The sequence below is a fragment of the Triticum dicoccoides genome, chromosome 3B, assembly GCF_002162155.2.
Source record: "Triticum dicoccoides isolate Atlit2015 ecotype Zavitan chromosome 3B, WEW_v2.0, whole genome shotgun sequence".
NCBI lineage: Eukaryota > Viridiplantae > Streptophyta > Magnoliopsida > Poales > Poaceae > Triticum > Triticum dicoccoides.
Genome location: NC_041385.1, coordinates 389102428 through 389119290, shown reverse-complemented (window position 1 = coordinate 389119290; position 16863 = coordinate 389102428). Strand labels below are relative to the sequence as shown.

Genomic DNA, 16863 nt, shown 5'->3' with positions numbered 1-16863 from the left:
CTCGCAATAAATATGTAAATTCGTTTCGCAGAAATTTAGAGATTTTCGATCTCCTTGAAAGAAAATGAGTTCGATCAGCAACACCGGTCTCTGCAGCACCAGGATAAAGACCTTCTTTTTACCCATAACCTTTCTCTGTAGCATTGGAACCAAGATCGGGCTTGGCATAGTTACGAGGTTCCCGTTCTATTTAACTAACACTAACTGAAGCTAACCGGAAGCTTTCTTCTCATGCGACTCTTGGATCGAAAAGAGGCTGCTGGACTGGACCATGGCTGAAACTGTCAGGCACGGACTAAAAGCTTTTATTAGGGATTCCCGAGTCAAACGACTACCATACATAGCATAGAGAAGACTGGATGTGAACACGGGCGGACATTGGCTATGTATAGGGCACTCACTAATCACTATTAGCAGGAAACAACTAGCAGAAAGAAAGATGAACACACTTTCACTCCTTGCTCTTCAGCACGTACTCACACGAGGGACTCTCAAATCTCTATTTTAGACCATAATATTTTGATCCCTTTACCGAAGTGATTGATCGCAGGGTTAACAAATCATAGGGTTTCTTCTATTTTAGTGTGAACTCACTTCTATTCTATATCACGATAGGGGCTTCAGTACTTGGCTGACCGCCCGGTGGAAGACCTGGTTCTACCACACAAGGGCAGCTTTCGTAGTCCAGGATTATTTTCCTCATGTGTAATTTCACCTCAATGTGGAAATGTCCGATCTTATTCCAAAATAGAAGGTCTTCATGAAGGTCTGTCTTGTTTCAGCAATATAGGTACCGAAGTTCAATAGCGGTAGGTACCAAGGAGAAGACGAGTCAGGGCCGATTGACAAGACTAGCTAGGGTGACCTTCCAGCCATACTCCATCCAATATTGAACGGAAGTGCTAAAGGTTTCATGTGATGCTGACCTCAATGAACCAGACCTCGAGAATTCGTTCATCCCTTTGCTCCGAGGATTGGTCGAGTACTTGGCCACATGCATGAGTAGGCCTGTTGCCGGGATGTCCCATTAAAAAGGCCGGTCCCATATTTGAAATACGGAAATAAGATCAGATAGCGCTCAAGAGGTTTTTCTCCATACGAGAAATCCTTCACTCGCAGGGAATTCCAATAGATGTGTTGAAGATCATCAAAGAAAGGAAAAAGACTGAATTCAATCCATCTCCTCCCTTTTCTTTTTTTATGTAATTTTAATATGATTTCGTTTGTGTTCATGTTTTCAATTTAGAACCCCACGGAAGTGAATAGAAAAAAGCAAAATGCCTCTGTGATATGCCTTCCTTTACCTATTTCTAGATTGATTGATGTTCAATGGAGGGAAACTTGCCATTCCTTCTTTCCTTTGAAATTGTAGACTTTTTTGATTCTGAACTAATTGTATCCTTTTTGTTCCCATCGAGCTTTCTTGCCTAGTGACTAAGGGTTTTCACACTTGTTGTGTCTATAAAAGAGCTTCTCATAAAACACTAACAGAAGTGTTAGAGGGGTTCACTTTCGATAAGAATCCAAAAGCAAGTTCCCTATACTACCTTCTTTCCCTCCTCTGTTTCTGTCTTTAAGAGGCAGTGCATCCGGCAGGAATCTAACCTACTTTTTGACCCATTTTGCCTTTCTAGGTTGGTGGGCGCTTTCACCATTCAGCCATGGATGCTTTAGCGAGTGAACTAGGTTTTTATTTGAGAGCGAACTAGGTTTTTAGTGGTATTCCTTCTCAAGCTGCTATTTCTTCCGTTAAGGGAGATTCGGGAAAAGATGGAATAGGAAGACGTGTTTCCAGAACGAACAAGATACGAGTAGAGAAGGGGAAGTTAGCAAAGTTAGACAAGATTGGAATGGGCATAGGAACATGTATTGATGTACCAGATCGGCTAGTGCTCCTAGGTTGATGCGATGTATTCCACCGGTTGACTGGAGACTTTATTATTGGTATATCGATCGGTCCAGCACGGATTGAAATAGGAGTCGGTTTGACAGGAAGCTTTTGAAAACGCAGTGCACCTAGGTAAATAAGGAACAAGATGAATACAAACGTTAAACGAGCATCCCACATCCGAAAGGTACCCCACATAGGCATTCCCCAAAACCCCCCAGTCACTAAAGTAAACAAAGTAGAAAAAGCACCAATTTCTGTACCGGTTCCGGAAGAGCAAAGAAAAAGGGGATGTTTTGTTAATGGGAACAAGGAACTGTTTATAGCTGTCGTGATATAAATAACTATACTCATCCAAGCCACAGGAACATGTACATACGAAATACGAGAATTTTCACCTTGTTGAAGATCTGGTGGTGCTACCCGTAGACTTAAATGAATAGCCATCACTGTTAAGAACAACCGAGATCCAATGAGAATTTGCGCGTAGCTTTTTTTCTTTGACATAAAAAAATAAGGTTGTAATAATGAAACTGACATTTTATTTTCCTTGCCTTGCAAGTGGAACAATAAAGACTATATAGTTATTTTGATTCTATAAACAATCAAAGGATTTCACATGCTTTCCATGGAATGACGGAATTCCCCTTGCTTAGTTTTTGCTCCGCTCGTGCGTGGCACTCCTTGCTTGTGGAGCGGCATATCGGAAAAAGAAGGATTGGCTTTCTATACGGGCCCGTCCCCTCTTACCCCTAACTAACAATTATGCTGCTCTCGCCTTTTTGTAATCTTATCTTTCAAAAATGCACTACTAATTTTTACGGCCTCCTTAGTCACCTATCCACTCTCGTCCTATTTTCGGGTTCCCTTTCAGGGGATGAGGATATTTTGATGATTTCTCCCTCCGTAGGTGGAAAATGCATGGTTGAGTAGAGTCTGTGCTTTGCTTTTGGGGGCACAGGAAAGAAGCTTCTCGGCCACCCTAATCTGACTTGATTAGCTACTAGTAACTAGGATCGTTCAAACAGTCAGTCAGCAATGCGTACTTCTTTCCCAGTTGAGTGGATCTACATAGCAGAGCCCAATCTTCTACCACAAGCTCTGACCTAACTTGTTGTACTTGATTCACCCACCTAAATAGACAACTTGGATAATAAAAGTCATCCCATAAAAGAGAAGTGAGTCCGCATGTCGGCAAATGATTTGGAATTGAAACTGGCTACAGAGGAAACCGAAGCCCTAACTCCCCATTCTTTCTATCATACATCGCCATCGAGCCCTAGCTGTAGAGTCACTGGTTTCTAATCGCAATGGATTTATGTTTCTTTGGCTTTTCCATTCGCTTTGTTCAATCCTGATCTGGATAGATAGCTCGGCTTCTATTAGCTGAGAATGGTTTTGTCAGGAAAGGTTTCTCTATACAACAACAATGAACTCACTTCTGATAAAATTGGATTGGATGAATCGGTAATCTTTCTCTATCTTGTGTGAGAGAGAGTCACTTGTTGTATTGAGACCGAGCGGGTGACATGCATTAAGCGAAATCAGTTGTTATGTTTTTGATCTTATTTGCGCGAGAAGACCCTTGACTGAGGAGACGTGTTTGACTTGGATGATGCCGCTATGCTCCTATTCACTTTCAGAGACCGCTCTGAGTTTGCCGGTTTTGCCGCAACCCTTTCACTAAGAACATTTTAGCCATTAACGAAATGCCACTATTCCACAATGCTTCTTTGATTTATGTGTAGAAGCGGTAGTAGTGAAGAAAATTGAGGGAGAAGAAAGAAAGCGATGTGACATGAGAATAGATCACATCCGCCAGCCAGCCATGCCATTAGATAGATCCGCTCTGAGTCTTCTGCAGGATGAGATCCGCTTGGTCTTGTGAGATGGGCTTGAGGACGAAGAAGAGGGGATTTTTGGAAAAAAAGAATGAATCTCCTTATTTATAGGGAACATGACGTGTGACTTCCTCAAATGAAACGAATGTGGTTTTTGTGATAAGGCAAAATCCTTCGTTCGGTGCAATCAACATAGTGAATCTACGCTCGCTTGGCTCGATGCTGAATGAACTCCTTCATTGATTCCGTGCTGCTCATAGGGGGACTGTGAAAGCAAGCGTATGAGATCAAAATATGAGTCGAGTCCGATGGGTAAAAAGGGGAAGCAGGAAAGGGTTCTGATGTGAATTCTTCTGGTTTGTATATCTATCTCAGCCCTTGCTTGAAAACCTCAAAATTGACTTGCATCTTCCCTTATCACACTACACTTTCTCTTCCTTATTCCATTTCACTGAGCTAAGCAACACTTTTTCACATATTCACCCGAGATATTATAGAAATTGGTCATATTGATCTGTCGTCTTGTTCTCGATAGGAACTTGCCGCTGTCTTGGTTGGCTTGAGAGCAGGCAATGTCTATATATCCAAAATAGGAGGAGAGTTTGGGTTTGGATCATAGACGATCGGAGATTTTGGATTGAGATGGATGGTTGTGCTTGAAGTTACGATTCGGGTAATGCTAAGTTGAATCGGCTGATCCGTTTCATCCTCTTTCGACAAAGGAAGTTGGACTTTAGTTAGCTAAAAAAAGTACCACCAGCCTGTTTGTGCCCTTTCAGTCTATAGCCGCCAAATCTAAAGATTCCTTAAGTTGTCGTACGGCTTCTTTTTCTTCTTTTGTCAATGATTGGTGACAATGAATGCTAAGAATGTTCGCTTCTACTAATGTCGTATAAGAATTGTGAGGTGCCCATAGCTTCCCGGAAAGAAGAAGAGTCATTGTCGTTTCCTAACTGATATGAATGCACATATTTACCCTCGCCTCGGGAAATACCACCAGTAGAGTCTATAGAAGGTGTCATTCAGGAGAGATGCTGGGCTCTAGATATGCGAGTGAGATACCCACCCTCGGTCATGACCTGGGTTGAAGAAGGAATCTATGTTCTTGGAAGCAAAGAAAGAACTCCGGTATTCCGACCTTATCTTTTTGCTCAAAGAACGAATCAAACCCCTTGTCGAAGCCCTTTATGATATATAACCTTGGATTGAGTAAGATTTGGGGCAGCTGAACCCACTTAAGCTGAAGCCTTAGTAGATGTCGACGAAAAGGTGAGAAGAGCTGATCGAACCTACCAAGCAACGGTTAGTTGTGCGGTGTACATACAGGCTGGTTTCGCCATTAGCGATGAATTGGATTTATTAGTAAGGGAATGAATGAAGCGGACCGGAAAGAAGATGGATTTTGGAATAGAAAGAATTACTCTTCTCGGTTTCTGCTTCAAGTAGTAAGCAAAGGATCCTACCTTCTAATGGTTGAAGACCTTGGCGGCCTCTAGTTCTTCTATCTAGTTTTTTAGCCTAGCGCGAATGAATAAGCTTAAACAAATGGTTTCTTTGGCAACGGTTTTTTCTAGTTGATTTGTCCTTTTATATATTAGCCGTAGTGTAGTTTAATAAACTGCTCATAGCTCTTATCATTCCTTTATCCATGCATAGACTGGGAATATATTAGCTCTTTGCTCTGGCACTTTCTTCTTCTTTATTTGTCGTTGCATTCAATAGCCTATTTGAAGTTAACAAAAGCTTTATTAGCTAGCTCTATGAAATACGTATATCTTCTTGGCTATCTAGGCTATCTCTACAGGCTTTTTCAACCTATAAGCAGACCTTTGTATACACCCTTGTAACTGAACTAGCTATTCACAAAGAAAGGTCTATACCATACATATACCAACTACGCACCCCTTGTATACTTATTTTTCCTTCTCCCGTGCTTCAAATTCTGCCCCGGCTAACTCCTCTTTCCAGCAATCTATGTGGGAAGCACTCGTTCAAAGTAAGTTGAGATTCAAAGCGTTCCCGTAAGCTAGTAAGTCAATCAAAGCTATAACTCTATTTGTTAGTTTCAGGAAACTGGTACATATTTCAAATAATAATCTTTATTTTACCTACTAATAAAGCAATTAGTGCTTCTGGTGGTACGTCGTCGCTGTTTTTACGAAAAAGTCCTTGTGATTTAGAGTAATAAACCCGCAGTCCATATAATAAAGTCAATCGAACCAGTATGACGAGAAAGAAAAAAAATAGCCTCCCGATCTAGCTTGTACGCCGCCGCCTCGTGCTCTGCTCCTCCCAGAGGCCCCTCGCTCGATCTGGACCAGCAGGTCCCGAGCGCCTCGGCCTGCTCCTCACGCCGGCGTCCCGCGCCACTGCCGCCGACCTCCAGCCGTTGTCCATTACCCTCTCCCCCACACTCTATCTCTCTTCTTCTCCCTTTCTTTTCTCTCTCTCAAATCTTGTCTCTGTCAGGAACGACAGCGCCATGGATCCCGATGTGAAGCTTCACTGCAGCCTGATCTGACCTGGGAGGGGGTCGCGTTGCGCTCGGGCGCCGCATCAGGTGGTGGTGGCGAGGTGGGAGGGGAGCACGGAGATGGGCGCGCGGAGACGAAGGAGGAGAAAAATGGAGAGGCGGGGAGGCTACGCTCGGGGTCCGCATCAGGCGGCGACAGCGAAGCGGGAGGTGCGCACGGAGACGAAGGACCCGAGAATGGAGGCGTCCGGGAGCGAGGACTTCGCCGGCGTCAAAGCCACTGCCAGGCGGGATGCGCAGGCGCGCGAGGGGTGCATGGCTCCTCTCCTGGTGCGGCACACGAGGGAATGAGGTGGGGATCAAGCTGCCGGCACACCACCCGCCGTTCACCCTTGCTCCACACTTCGTCGGAACTCCATCTGTTGGTTCTGCACTTAGGTATTCACTGAAGCAAACTTTGTAATTTCCTGATATATCTTAATGATTGTTGAAGCCAAACTCGCATCTCATCTGCTTTTTAATAGTTTTGCATAATTTACTTTCTTGAACTGATGGTCTGAACTCTGAAGTGGTGTCTTATACATGGTTAGATAATGTAGTGGGGAATTTTTCTGATGTACAACCTATATATCAGAAATGGTTGAGCTTGGAATGATCTGTCCCGGTTATTAGTGTTTGTGTTCCTGTAGATCAAATATCTATTTGTAATTTTGGATTAGTATATTTGCTTTGAAAGTCAGAATTGCATTTACTGTTTTCTTTTTGGCGCAAAAAGAAGTAGTTAGTGTTAAACATATGTTAGACAGAGCTACTTACCAATGGCAATTTGTCTGGAGATCTGATGTTTTTTGTACATTGTTGTGGCTGAAAACCTGAAACGATTTGTGTAACTGATAGTCTGTTGCTTTACTCCTACACTGCTTAATTAACCTGCGATTAATTTTGATATTTGATTTTTGGCAAGAATCATCGGACTATAGATTATTGATCATGCATGAAACGTTTTAAAGGAAGTGAATCTACATTTGCATGCTCGGTTTGAAGACTTGCCAGCTGGGTGAAGAAGCTTTCTGACAAACATCCAAATCACTCTAATAGGCCCAAGTTGAGCATATGTTAGATGGTCTGGATGACATGGATGGTGCCGAGGATGTCCCTTTTGATGAGCTCATAGGCATGCAAGGCTTAGTATTTCACTTGGTTGAGAATGCAATTACAGTAAGGATCTCTTCTTTGTCTTATTTTAGTTAGACAAATGTGTTTCCTTCATGTTTACATGTATCTGATGTTGTTTCATTTTATTTTCTTAAGATATGTATTACATACAAGTCTGATGGATTCAAGAGAATAAAGAGTAAATAATACTATACTATAAATACGTCAACTATAGATAACCCTCCCAACTACAATGTTGCACCTGACAACCTCCTACTCAATGAGGCCAAGCTATCTGCAGGGGACCATGCCCCTGGACGTTCCTAAGAGGTATGGACCTAAGGATGGCCTTGCTTGCACTATATTGTAGCAATATAATCCATAATGCATGCAGTTTGCTTTCTCCCTTTCTCCCATGGACTCTGAATATGATATCCACCGTCCTTTGTAGGTTCATTAGTTTACTTTTTGTTGACGCAAAAATTAATATGTAGTTGTAACCGCAGGTGTGCTGCTAGATGACCTTCTTGCTGCTGAAACAACAAATGCTTGTAACTGCAGCTCCTGCTAACATGCAAGCTGGATGAGCACCGGGCATATTTGCTACGATGATGAACAAACATGCAAATGACTGCAGAAACAACAGCTGATGGAGCTGTGGTTCTTGGAAACCCAGTTGCTCCTCCTGTTAATGGGGATGTGTATGCGGATATCAGCCCTGAGAATGTTGTGGTCCAGTGACACCGAGGTTTGCATTATTTCTGTCCTAGACTTGTGCAGACCATCTTTCTATGGATGGTCTTCTGTTCATATTAAATGTGAGCTACCGCGTACTGAGATGTGTTTCGAACTTATTTTGTGTGTGTGTGCAGAAGATAGTGCAAACGTGCTAATTATTTGGTTGAAGCATCTGCTGCAGAGGTTGAGGTAATTAGTGCTACTTTAGCTGCTATAAAGGCCAGACAAGTTGGAGATGAGATGAGCATTTTATCATATTGCTTTGCCTGTAATAACCAAAATTGATTGATTTAGTTTCACACAACATAGATAATTATATCGTCAGGTTCAATTTTACTTATGAAAGTTGAACATTTCTTATCTTGTTAGATTTCCTCTTTGTAAGTTCTAGGACTTTAGTTAATTGAATATCTTAAGGCATGCATGCCAGAACTTTCCAGATGGTAACACTTGATGCAATTCTGTTCCTACTATTCTTACCTGATACTACCTGGACGACCTTCAAGCATCAATAACTTAATCCTTTTAGGTTTTCTACTTCTTTCTCCAGTACAGACATAATATTGTTTGGTGCTTCCCAATATTTGGACGTAAAAGTAGAGAAGCTTTACATTTCAAGAAATATTAGATTATCAATAAGAAAATATGGTCCAAGCCGGACTACTACTTCTAAATGTTTTGTTTTTCACCAAAGGGGATATTTTACTTCTCCTAATCATGGTCGCCATGTAACCCGATGATAGTAGGATGGTAAATAACTACATCCTTTTTCGGCATGGCAAAAAAAATACATCCTACCCATTTGATGATTTGCAACTGCAGCTGAACAATAATGAAAGAAAAAAGAGTACATGCTTTACATAATGTACCTACAACAACAATAGGTTGCCCCATCAAACATCACCAGAGGACTGAGAAGGAAAACGACACTTCCTCAGTCAGGTTCTATTGGCCGTTGTAGCATTAGCATGATGAAGATTCTGGAACAGTGCATGACATGTCCAAGCCCAAGGTCTTCCCTTAGTGTGAAGCACCTGAGCTGGCGTCGAGCAATATCCCTTGAATATTATTTCATTGTGTTCTTTCTAGGTGTGCAACCATATCAGCTGCACCAAGGAGCTCCATGCACGGGGCACGGCAGTACTACTTCCCACAAAACCTATTATAAACAGTGTGCTAGCTACCAGGAATGTGCAGATTCATGGAAGAGCTTTGTGCAAAAAATTAGGAGAAAGAGAAACATAAGAGACATTTCAGCAAGTTTACTTATGGAGGCAAAAAATAATTCTACTTATCACTGTAATACGAGTTGTAATAAACGAGAAAAGACGTGTGATATTATCTTTTTTCTCCTGTTGCAACGCACGTGCATTTGTGCTAGTATATATATATATTTATTTGGTATTTACCAATTTTAGACTAAGCATAAATTCATTTGGAAAGAAAAGGGAAATCCCCTGAAATAAAGGATTTTTACTATGTTACCCTCAAAAAGAAGAGGAAGATAAACTAGCCAAGAGACAGAAAAAGGTAGAGACCAACCACCGAAACAAGGGAGTAAGGGCTAGGGGGATATGGGCCAAGAAAGGTCCGATGTAACGGTCAGCTATACCTAATCCTTCACTCAAAAATGCATCACACCCTTTGTAGGTTCAAGCCGAAGTCAAGCATGATCGCCTACTGCAACTCCAAATATCGTGGTCGGCGGACCTGGTCCTGAACTGCTTTTAATCTAGAATAAGTTGAATCTTCTCGGCACTCTCCTTCATCTTCTGTGGCCCTGTCGGTCGGTACGTGCCAACCCCAACAAATTCGGGTACGACAAAGGTTCGCGTAGAGTACTTTGAAAGGTGCCATTCTGATGCTAGAGTGATAGTAGTTGTTGTAAGAAAACTCGGCTAATGTATCTCTATGGCTATTTAGTAGGCCTGCTCATTGATGCTCTTCGGGCCGATTGTGTGGGATGTGTTCTGGTGTACAGTGGGAGATGCAAGGATATTGATTGAAGTTTGATTTGTTAGCCATGGAGTTGGGAGCATATGATGTAGTCCCAGGAGTAGACTGGATGAGGAAATTCCCTATTATTTCAATAAGTCTTTCTGTTGGTTGTAACTAATCACGTACCCGCTGCTGCGGAATTCCTTTTACCTAACCAGGATTGCAGTAAAGATAAACAACGTTGGGCCTGCCTAGTTGTTCAGCACCACCCATTCCCATGGGAATATATGGGTTTTTCGGTCCAGTGGGAGGATCATTTTCCTTTGAAGGTAATTTTTCCAACCAATAAGTATTGGGCTCCCAAGTAAACAAAGCGAAGGATCAAGTAACCAACATGTTGCGGAGCAGCCAAGTAAACCCAGAAATGACTCAAGTAATCCAACTGCAAAGCAACATATTCCAACGGAGGGGCTACGTGATCCAACAGAAGAGCTACGTAAACAAGGAACACATCCATAACTACAACGATTACTTTGGTCGCTGTGAATCGGTCGACGGCGTGCGGCGGCAGAGATGGGGAAGATGACGAGGATGCGAGGATTCGGGCCCTTCGAGTTCGTTTGCTTCGGCGTGGAGGAGAGGCGCAGCATGGCGGAGCTTCCGGACAAGCTCTCTGGGCAAAGCGGCGGCAGTGGCCACGGAAACAAGCAACGGTGGCCGGCGGTTGGTCTTAGGTGTGCTCGGGAGGGAGAGCTAGCGCATGGAAGAGGAGTTTGTGAGAGAGGAAAGAGGCAGAGGGGAACGAGGGCATCTCCGTGGCGCGGTTGGAGACACTGAGACACCGTGCAGTGGCAAGCAGGAGCTGGAGCGGCTCGGCTGCGCGTCGGGCACGCAGCTGCTTCTCCTCCTGGCAGGAGGAAGAAGACAATGCTGCCCCCGGAGGGTTGGGCCTGCAGTTGGGCTGCTGCTACAAGTTGGTGGCCCAGGTACACTCATTTCCTATTATTTTCTGTTATCTATTTTCTGAAATTATTTTGAATTTGGTTTGCTAACCAAATTATTCTAAAAAATATTGTGGTAGTTAAATGAATTAATCCAAAGCCCCACAAAATGTTTCAGAATTATTGGATTTATAACTAATTATTATGAATATAAATCCAACTAAAATAATGTATGGATTAATTCAAAGGCCCAAGAAAATTGCTTTAAAGCCTCCAAAAATATTGGGTTAATTATTTCTGTTGCCAATATTTTGAAGGTTAAAAAGGAACTTTTTCTTCTCATTTGAAAAGAATTTTGACTTGATAACTTTTTTAAAGTTTATGAGGCTTGAGAATTTCCTCAATTCAAATTTAATTGAAATTTAAACATGAGGCACGAGTGCTTTAATGCAACTATTTATAATCAATTCTAGGGCTGTGACAACTTAAGTGTATATGTTCATTACGTGGCAGTTTCTCAAACTAAAAACAATATTGTTGGAAAATTAATCATCTCTCGACACATTAAAAAATATTGCATCTCACATCAGCGCACACACACACACATAAACATCCACTTGCGCGCACACATGGATGCACGGACGCGCACACGGGCACTCAAACATACACACACTTGCGCTTGCAAACCCCACCCACACATGAGCGTGCACACACATATGAAACAAGTACACACCGCAAACACACATACATCATACATGCAACGCACACATACACAAGTCCGCAAGCATATAATACACACATAAATAGCACACACAAGAAGATATGTGGAAGCCAACCTCACAACGCAGTATATCTCAAAACATGTATAATCAACATTTAAAACAATAATGAGGCTAGCCAACTCACCTCCAGAAGGCTCTCTGGATTGGTCCTTCGTTGGCCGTCGGATCTGCTTTTTCCGTCCGTCTGAACCGTTGATCTTCGCAACGGTTAAACTCAGTTTTCACCTCGCATTCATTTTCATTGTCCAATGACTTGTGGGCTCGCGCCGCACGCTGGTTGGCTGGGTTACCCGTTTTGAGGTGCAACTGGTTTTGCCCAATCAGCCCCGCGCGCCCGCACCCAATCACCCGTGTCTCACCCCACTCCCACCCCAGCCGCCAAACGAACCCTAGCCCTCTTTCTCCTTCCCCTCGATCCCCATGAGCCGCCGCGCCCCTCCCTCGATCCCTAGTTCCCCACGATCCTCTCCTAGCCCGCAGCCACCGGCCTTGTCTCTCCACTCGCCTCCTCCTTTCCTCTACCATGTCGTTGTCGATCCCACCGCCGGCCTTCTCCTCTGCTTGCCTCCTCCAGTCCTCTTCCATGTCACCGTCGATCCAGATCGGACCCTCTCCTTGCGCGCCCCGTGTTCCCCCTTCCAGCCGATTGGGCACAACCGCACCAACCCTAGCCCCCGATGCAGCCATCCACTCCTCCCTCCTCCCCCTCCCCCTCCCACAGCCATCGCACCCATCACTTGGCCCCCTGGCGACGCCCGGGTCGGGCCTAGGAAGAAGGTCCGGGCCTGCGAGGGAAAGCAGCGAGGGTTGGTGCAACGGCAAATGCAGGCGGGATCTGCCGTGGAGGGAGGCTCGTCAGCCGGAACAACAGGAGCAAGGAGGTCGTGCAGGCGCAAATGCTGGCGGGGTCGGCCATGGAAGAAGGCTCGCTGGACGGAGCATCAAGACCAGGGAAGTCGAGGTGGTTCAGGTTTGCCTCTATCTCCTCCCCACTCTATCTTTGCCCTCTCTCTTATTTTCCCCTTTGTCTTGTGGATAAGGGCGTCAGTGCACCACGAGGAGTAGATCGAGCGTGGAACATAGCAGCAGGATCAAGGAGCTGCTGGTGGTTCTGGCAACAAGGAGGATGATCAAGAAGGATTGGGGAACACCAGCAAAAAAAGTACTGGGGAAGACGGGCGGGATGAAGGCATGGAGATCGTTGTTTGGCGCCAACGTGCGTTTGGTGTTGATTGCTGGCTGGCTGACTGCGGTGTGCTACTGGCGATGAGATCCAGGAGGAGGTGGCGGCGGACAGGAGACGAGGTAGGGATGAACTGCCGATTAGGATGCAGAGCTGCTGTGTGTGGAAAATATTTGCACTATGGTTTGGTTAAGATATAGAGCTACTATTTTTATTCTGCATTCCTCGTGGGTCTCATTATATGGATTAAGTACAAGGCATCTGTGGTTCAAAAGTTTTTAGTAACTTGTGTTTACCTTTACTGTCCGGTGTCGAATTGACTGATTAGTTGGTTGAATTGATTGTAAATGATTGCCCGGTGTGGTTATCTGAAGATTGTAGTTTACCATATATGCTTACTACAAAATGCTTATTTCGCTTCACATGCAAGGCTGTAACATGATGCATTTCTCTCACCTTATTTCTGCAGGACCTTTTTGCTTGCATTCTCGTGTCTTTTGGCAAGGAGAAAATTATCATTTGGAGGGGAAAAGACACATGAAAACATGCAAGATAGTATATGCAATTGGCATACCCTTCAGTTCTTGAATAAGAGTTCAGTGGTGAAGAACACTACAATTTTTTGGTTGATGGATTGGTCTGAATATATTGTAAGGTATTTTCCATGAAGTGGTTATTCAAAGAATGGAACCGATTTTATGGTGAGTCTCTCCTGTAGGATTCTACTAATGTTTATTTGGCTTGAAGAATGTTACATGACGTATTTCTCTGCCCCTTGTGTATGACTTTTTCCTTACATTCCCGTATGTTTTGACAAAGAGCAAATATTATTTGCAGTGAAAAATACTATGATTAAAGCATACATGGTAGTAGCCCGAAATATTATTTGTTGCCTTAGTTATAATGATCTATATAAGTAATTTCATCCTGATATGTATGCGTACATTTCTTTTGTTATAGATTTTACTGAATGGATATGTTATAACCTCCATGATATTTGAGTGGTCCAGAATCAAGACCCATTTTACCCTTCGATGAACAATGCAAGGTTTCTTTTGCCCTAAATTTGAATCCCAATAGAAATTCAACAGGAATTTAAAATTCTTAGTTGATGATTCATTTCAGTGTTCAGTACAATGAGGCTAGATTATTTTCATAAAATGCCTGCTAAAATCATCCTTCGGCCATCTTTTACTACTCTTGTTCGGTTGTTTAATGCTGAGTAATCAAATATATTCTATGAAGTGCTTCTTGGTATTTTACAACCGTTTACTCTGAATTCTGGTCTTCATGCCTTCAGACAATTTTCAGGTTGCTTTTCCACGATTTCAAATAACTTATACTGCGCTCGGGGCGTATCTAGATCTAGCACAGAAGAGATGAGTTTCTTGAAGACCCGAAAAATGATAATACTAACATGATTGTTTTTAATAATGCCAGTACTGTTCCATAAAATAAACATAGAATTACAAAGCTCGTGTTCACTCCTGCAAAAAAAAATCGTAATAGTTAATTCTGCTGTAGTTGTAGATGTACATCATTTATTCTCGCAACAGTTAATTCTAAGGCCATTCATATCGTTGCAGATTTTGCCTATTCTCTGAGATGGATGATGATGAGCGGTGCAACCAAAAATTCAGAGCTGGGCTTTACAAACTTCAGTGGGTAAGTGAAGTTCTAGTTTTTCTTCTTTACCCTATTACTGCTCTGTTGTACATAGAGCAGTGAGTTTATATTAGCTAAATGTTAGATTGGAATGCAGGAGTAGCATGACAACACCAAGGTAGAGACCTGAAGAGAAGCAAGGGGTTGGACCAAGGAAACTAGAACCATGTTGTCGTGATGTGGGTCGTGTCGTCTTCGTCCATCTCCATGGAGGTATATATACACAGGTTAGGTATAGGAAAGGATACCGTCTCCATGGAACTTTGACTGATGTGTAATGTCCTCATAGGACTGGACCATTTACAGAGGGAGTACTTGAAAATAGATTCTTTATATATTGTTTGGTTCCATCAGTCGCATAACTTAAATTAGCAATTAGGTATCTAAACAGTGTAGTGTAACCATTGTGCTTGCTGCAGTTTTACTTTAGTGTTGAAATGTTTTTGTTAGCTTGTTCTGTACTACGAAATATTTTTGTTTTCCCAGCCATTGTTTTCTAAATCCTATCAGCACATTACCTGATATGGCCTTTGAAGTTTATGTTTTATAACGAGCTTTGCACCTATCAACTTGAGTATGGTATCGTTTATTCTTTTCTATTGCGGATATTCCAGAGAAATTTAGAGCTCCACAACCTTCTGAAGACTTAGCAGAGATGAAGCAATCAATCAGTTGAGATGCACCACATGATCTTTTTCTCTTGACATTGATGGGTATTGAACCCATAGATCAGCTTATCAATGGAACTCTTATCGAGTTGAGAAGGTGTCACAAAAACTAAAGAGCAGTTTTAACATGGTCCCTGATTAACTCTTACCTCCTTACCTATTATGTGAAGGGGGTAAGAGGGACCTTGTTAAAATTAGCGAAAACTCAAAAACAGGGCGATTAGCTAAGGAAAGAAGCTAAGAAGCATCAGGAAGGACTTTTAGGATGGTACCGCGGTCAATGAGGGACGGATTGGTTTTTGCTAACTCATTGGGGATTAGCTGTTTGGAGGCGGAATCTGATTCTCTATAAGTCATCAATTTTTGCTCGGGCCAAACAAGATGGTGGGACGAAGCGGCAACGCTTTTTGCAGAATGTGTGGATTTAAGCACATCGACCGGGAAGGTCATCTACAAGCATTGTTTACATTCTTGTAACCGTGCAGCATGTGCTAGCAAACTTCAGTTATTGTAATAGGCTTCTTATATTTGGTTACATGAGCCTCCTGACATGTTGGTTAGGGAGCTTGTGGACGATGTAAACATTATCCATAATTAATAAAGCTAGCCATGATGGTCTTTCCTCAAAAAAAGGAAGGACTTTTAGGATGGTACTGCGGTCAAATGCATCCTAGGATAGGTACTTTAAGAATTATGGTGTGTCCTTCTGTTTAGAGTAGATACTTCCATCAGAACTGATATCCACAGGGTCAGTTCGAGATCCCCTCATGCTCAACCGTCGCACTGACCTACGACACCATCAATTCTCAATCAAAACAATGGCAGCTTATAAATAACCATTGGAATAACTGCAGAAATTTACTTACATATGAGTGCATCCCTAAATAAAAAGGATCGCATCACAAGATCTATAATGCCTAGAAAACGAGACAAAAGGGGTGGGAATCGCCACAAAAAAGAGGGGAGATGCAAGATCGAGATAAATGGAAAGTAAATCCATGCATGCAGACAAATCCAAAATCAAAAGAGTTAAGAAATCGCACAGGTCGGCGGCTGAGGAAACACCTCTGTCACCCAGCTGAGGAACTGAGAAAGAAAGGAAGGGGATAGACAGTCTCCGCTGAATCCGCCCCCTGCCACTTCATATTCAGCTCCTCACGGTCCACGGGCATCACTCTACGTGGGTTTGGCTAAATAATATATGGGCTATCCTAATACCTCCTGATCCCTATATCTCCATATATGCACAACAAAGACATGCTTTTTTCTTAGGTTTCTTATCTTTTTCCCTTTTTTTGCAGGAAAAAGATGCACGGCCAGGTTTCTCATCATGATAACCATGTTTTCAAACTTGCTAAAAAAGTACAACCATGCCAACCTTACTCTCTCATCATAGTAGCCATATTTTCAAACTGAACATATTCATATTATGCAAAGTTTCCATTTTCCCAGACTATTATTTAACAACGTAATAAACATGTTTAAAAATAGCATGATTCAGTTGAAGGTTCTTGCAGCATGAAACTATTTTCATCGACAGCATGTCTTCAGCAGGTCTCTGCGCCATTTGGCGCAACGGGTCAACTAGTAT

At 42.7% G+C, this 16863-nt stretch overlaps 1 protein-coding gene and 2 long non-coding RNA genes across 3 annotated transcripts; 2 read left to right on the top strand and 1 right to left on the bottom strand.

Annotated features, from left to right (window-relative positions):
* Positions 1-1729: 1729 nt before the first annotated feature.
* LOC119281304 (putative cytochrome c biosynthesis ccmC-like mitochondrial protein) lies at positions 1730-2428 on the bottom strand. The gene has a single exon (XM_037561847.1). The coding sequence runs from the start codon at positions 2426-2428 to the stop codon at positions 1730-1732; it is 699 nt and encodes a 232-aa protein (XP_037417744.1).
* A 5216-nt stretch (positions 2429-7644) lies between these two features.
* On the top strand, positions 7645-8676 carry LOC119281303. The gene is made up of 3 exons (XR_005138372.1): positions 7645-7687; positions 7864-8105; positions 8230-8676. It is a non-coding gene; the product is annotated as an uncharacterized LOC119281303 (long non-coding RNA).
* A 3441-nt stretch (positions 8677-12117) lies between these two features.
* On the top strand, positions 12118-15807 carry LOC119281302. The gene is made up of 5 exons (XR_005138371.1): positions 12118-13061; positions 13409-13640; positions 13900-13987; positions 14526-14604; positions 14702-15807. It is a non-coding gene; the product is annotated as an uncharacterized LOC119281302 (long non-coding RNA).
* Positions 15808-16863: the final 1056 nt, after the last annotated feature.

Bases quoted from the DNA above. Each gene is read 5' to 3' on its own strand.
- LOC119281304 (XM_037561847.1), bottom strand. From the start codon at position 2,428: ATGTCAGTTTCATTATTACAACCTTATTTTTTTATGTCAAAGAAAAAA.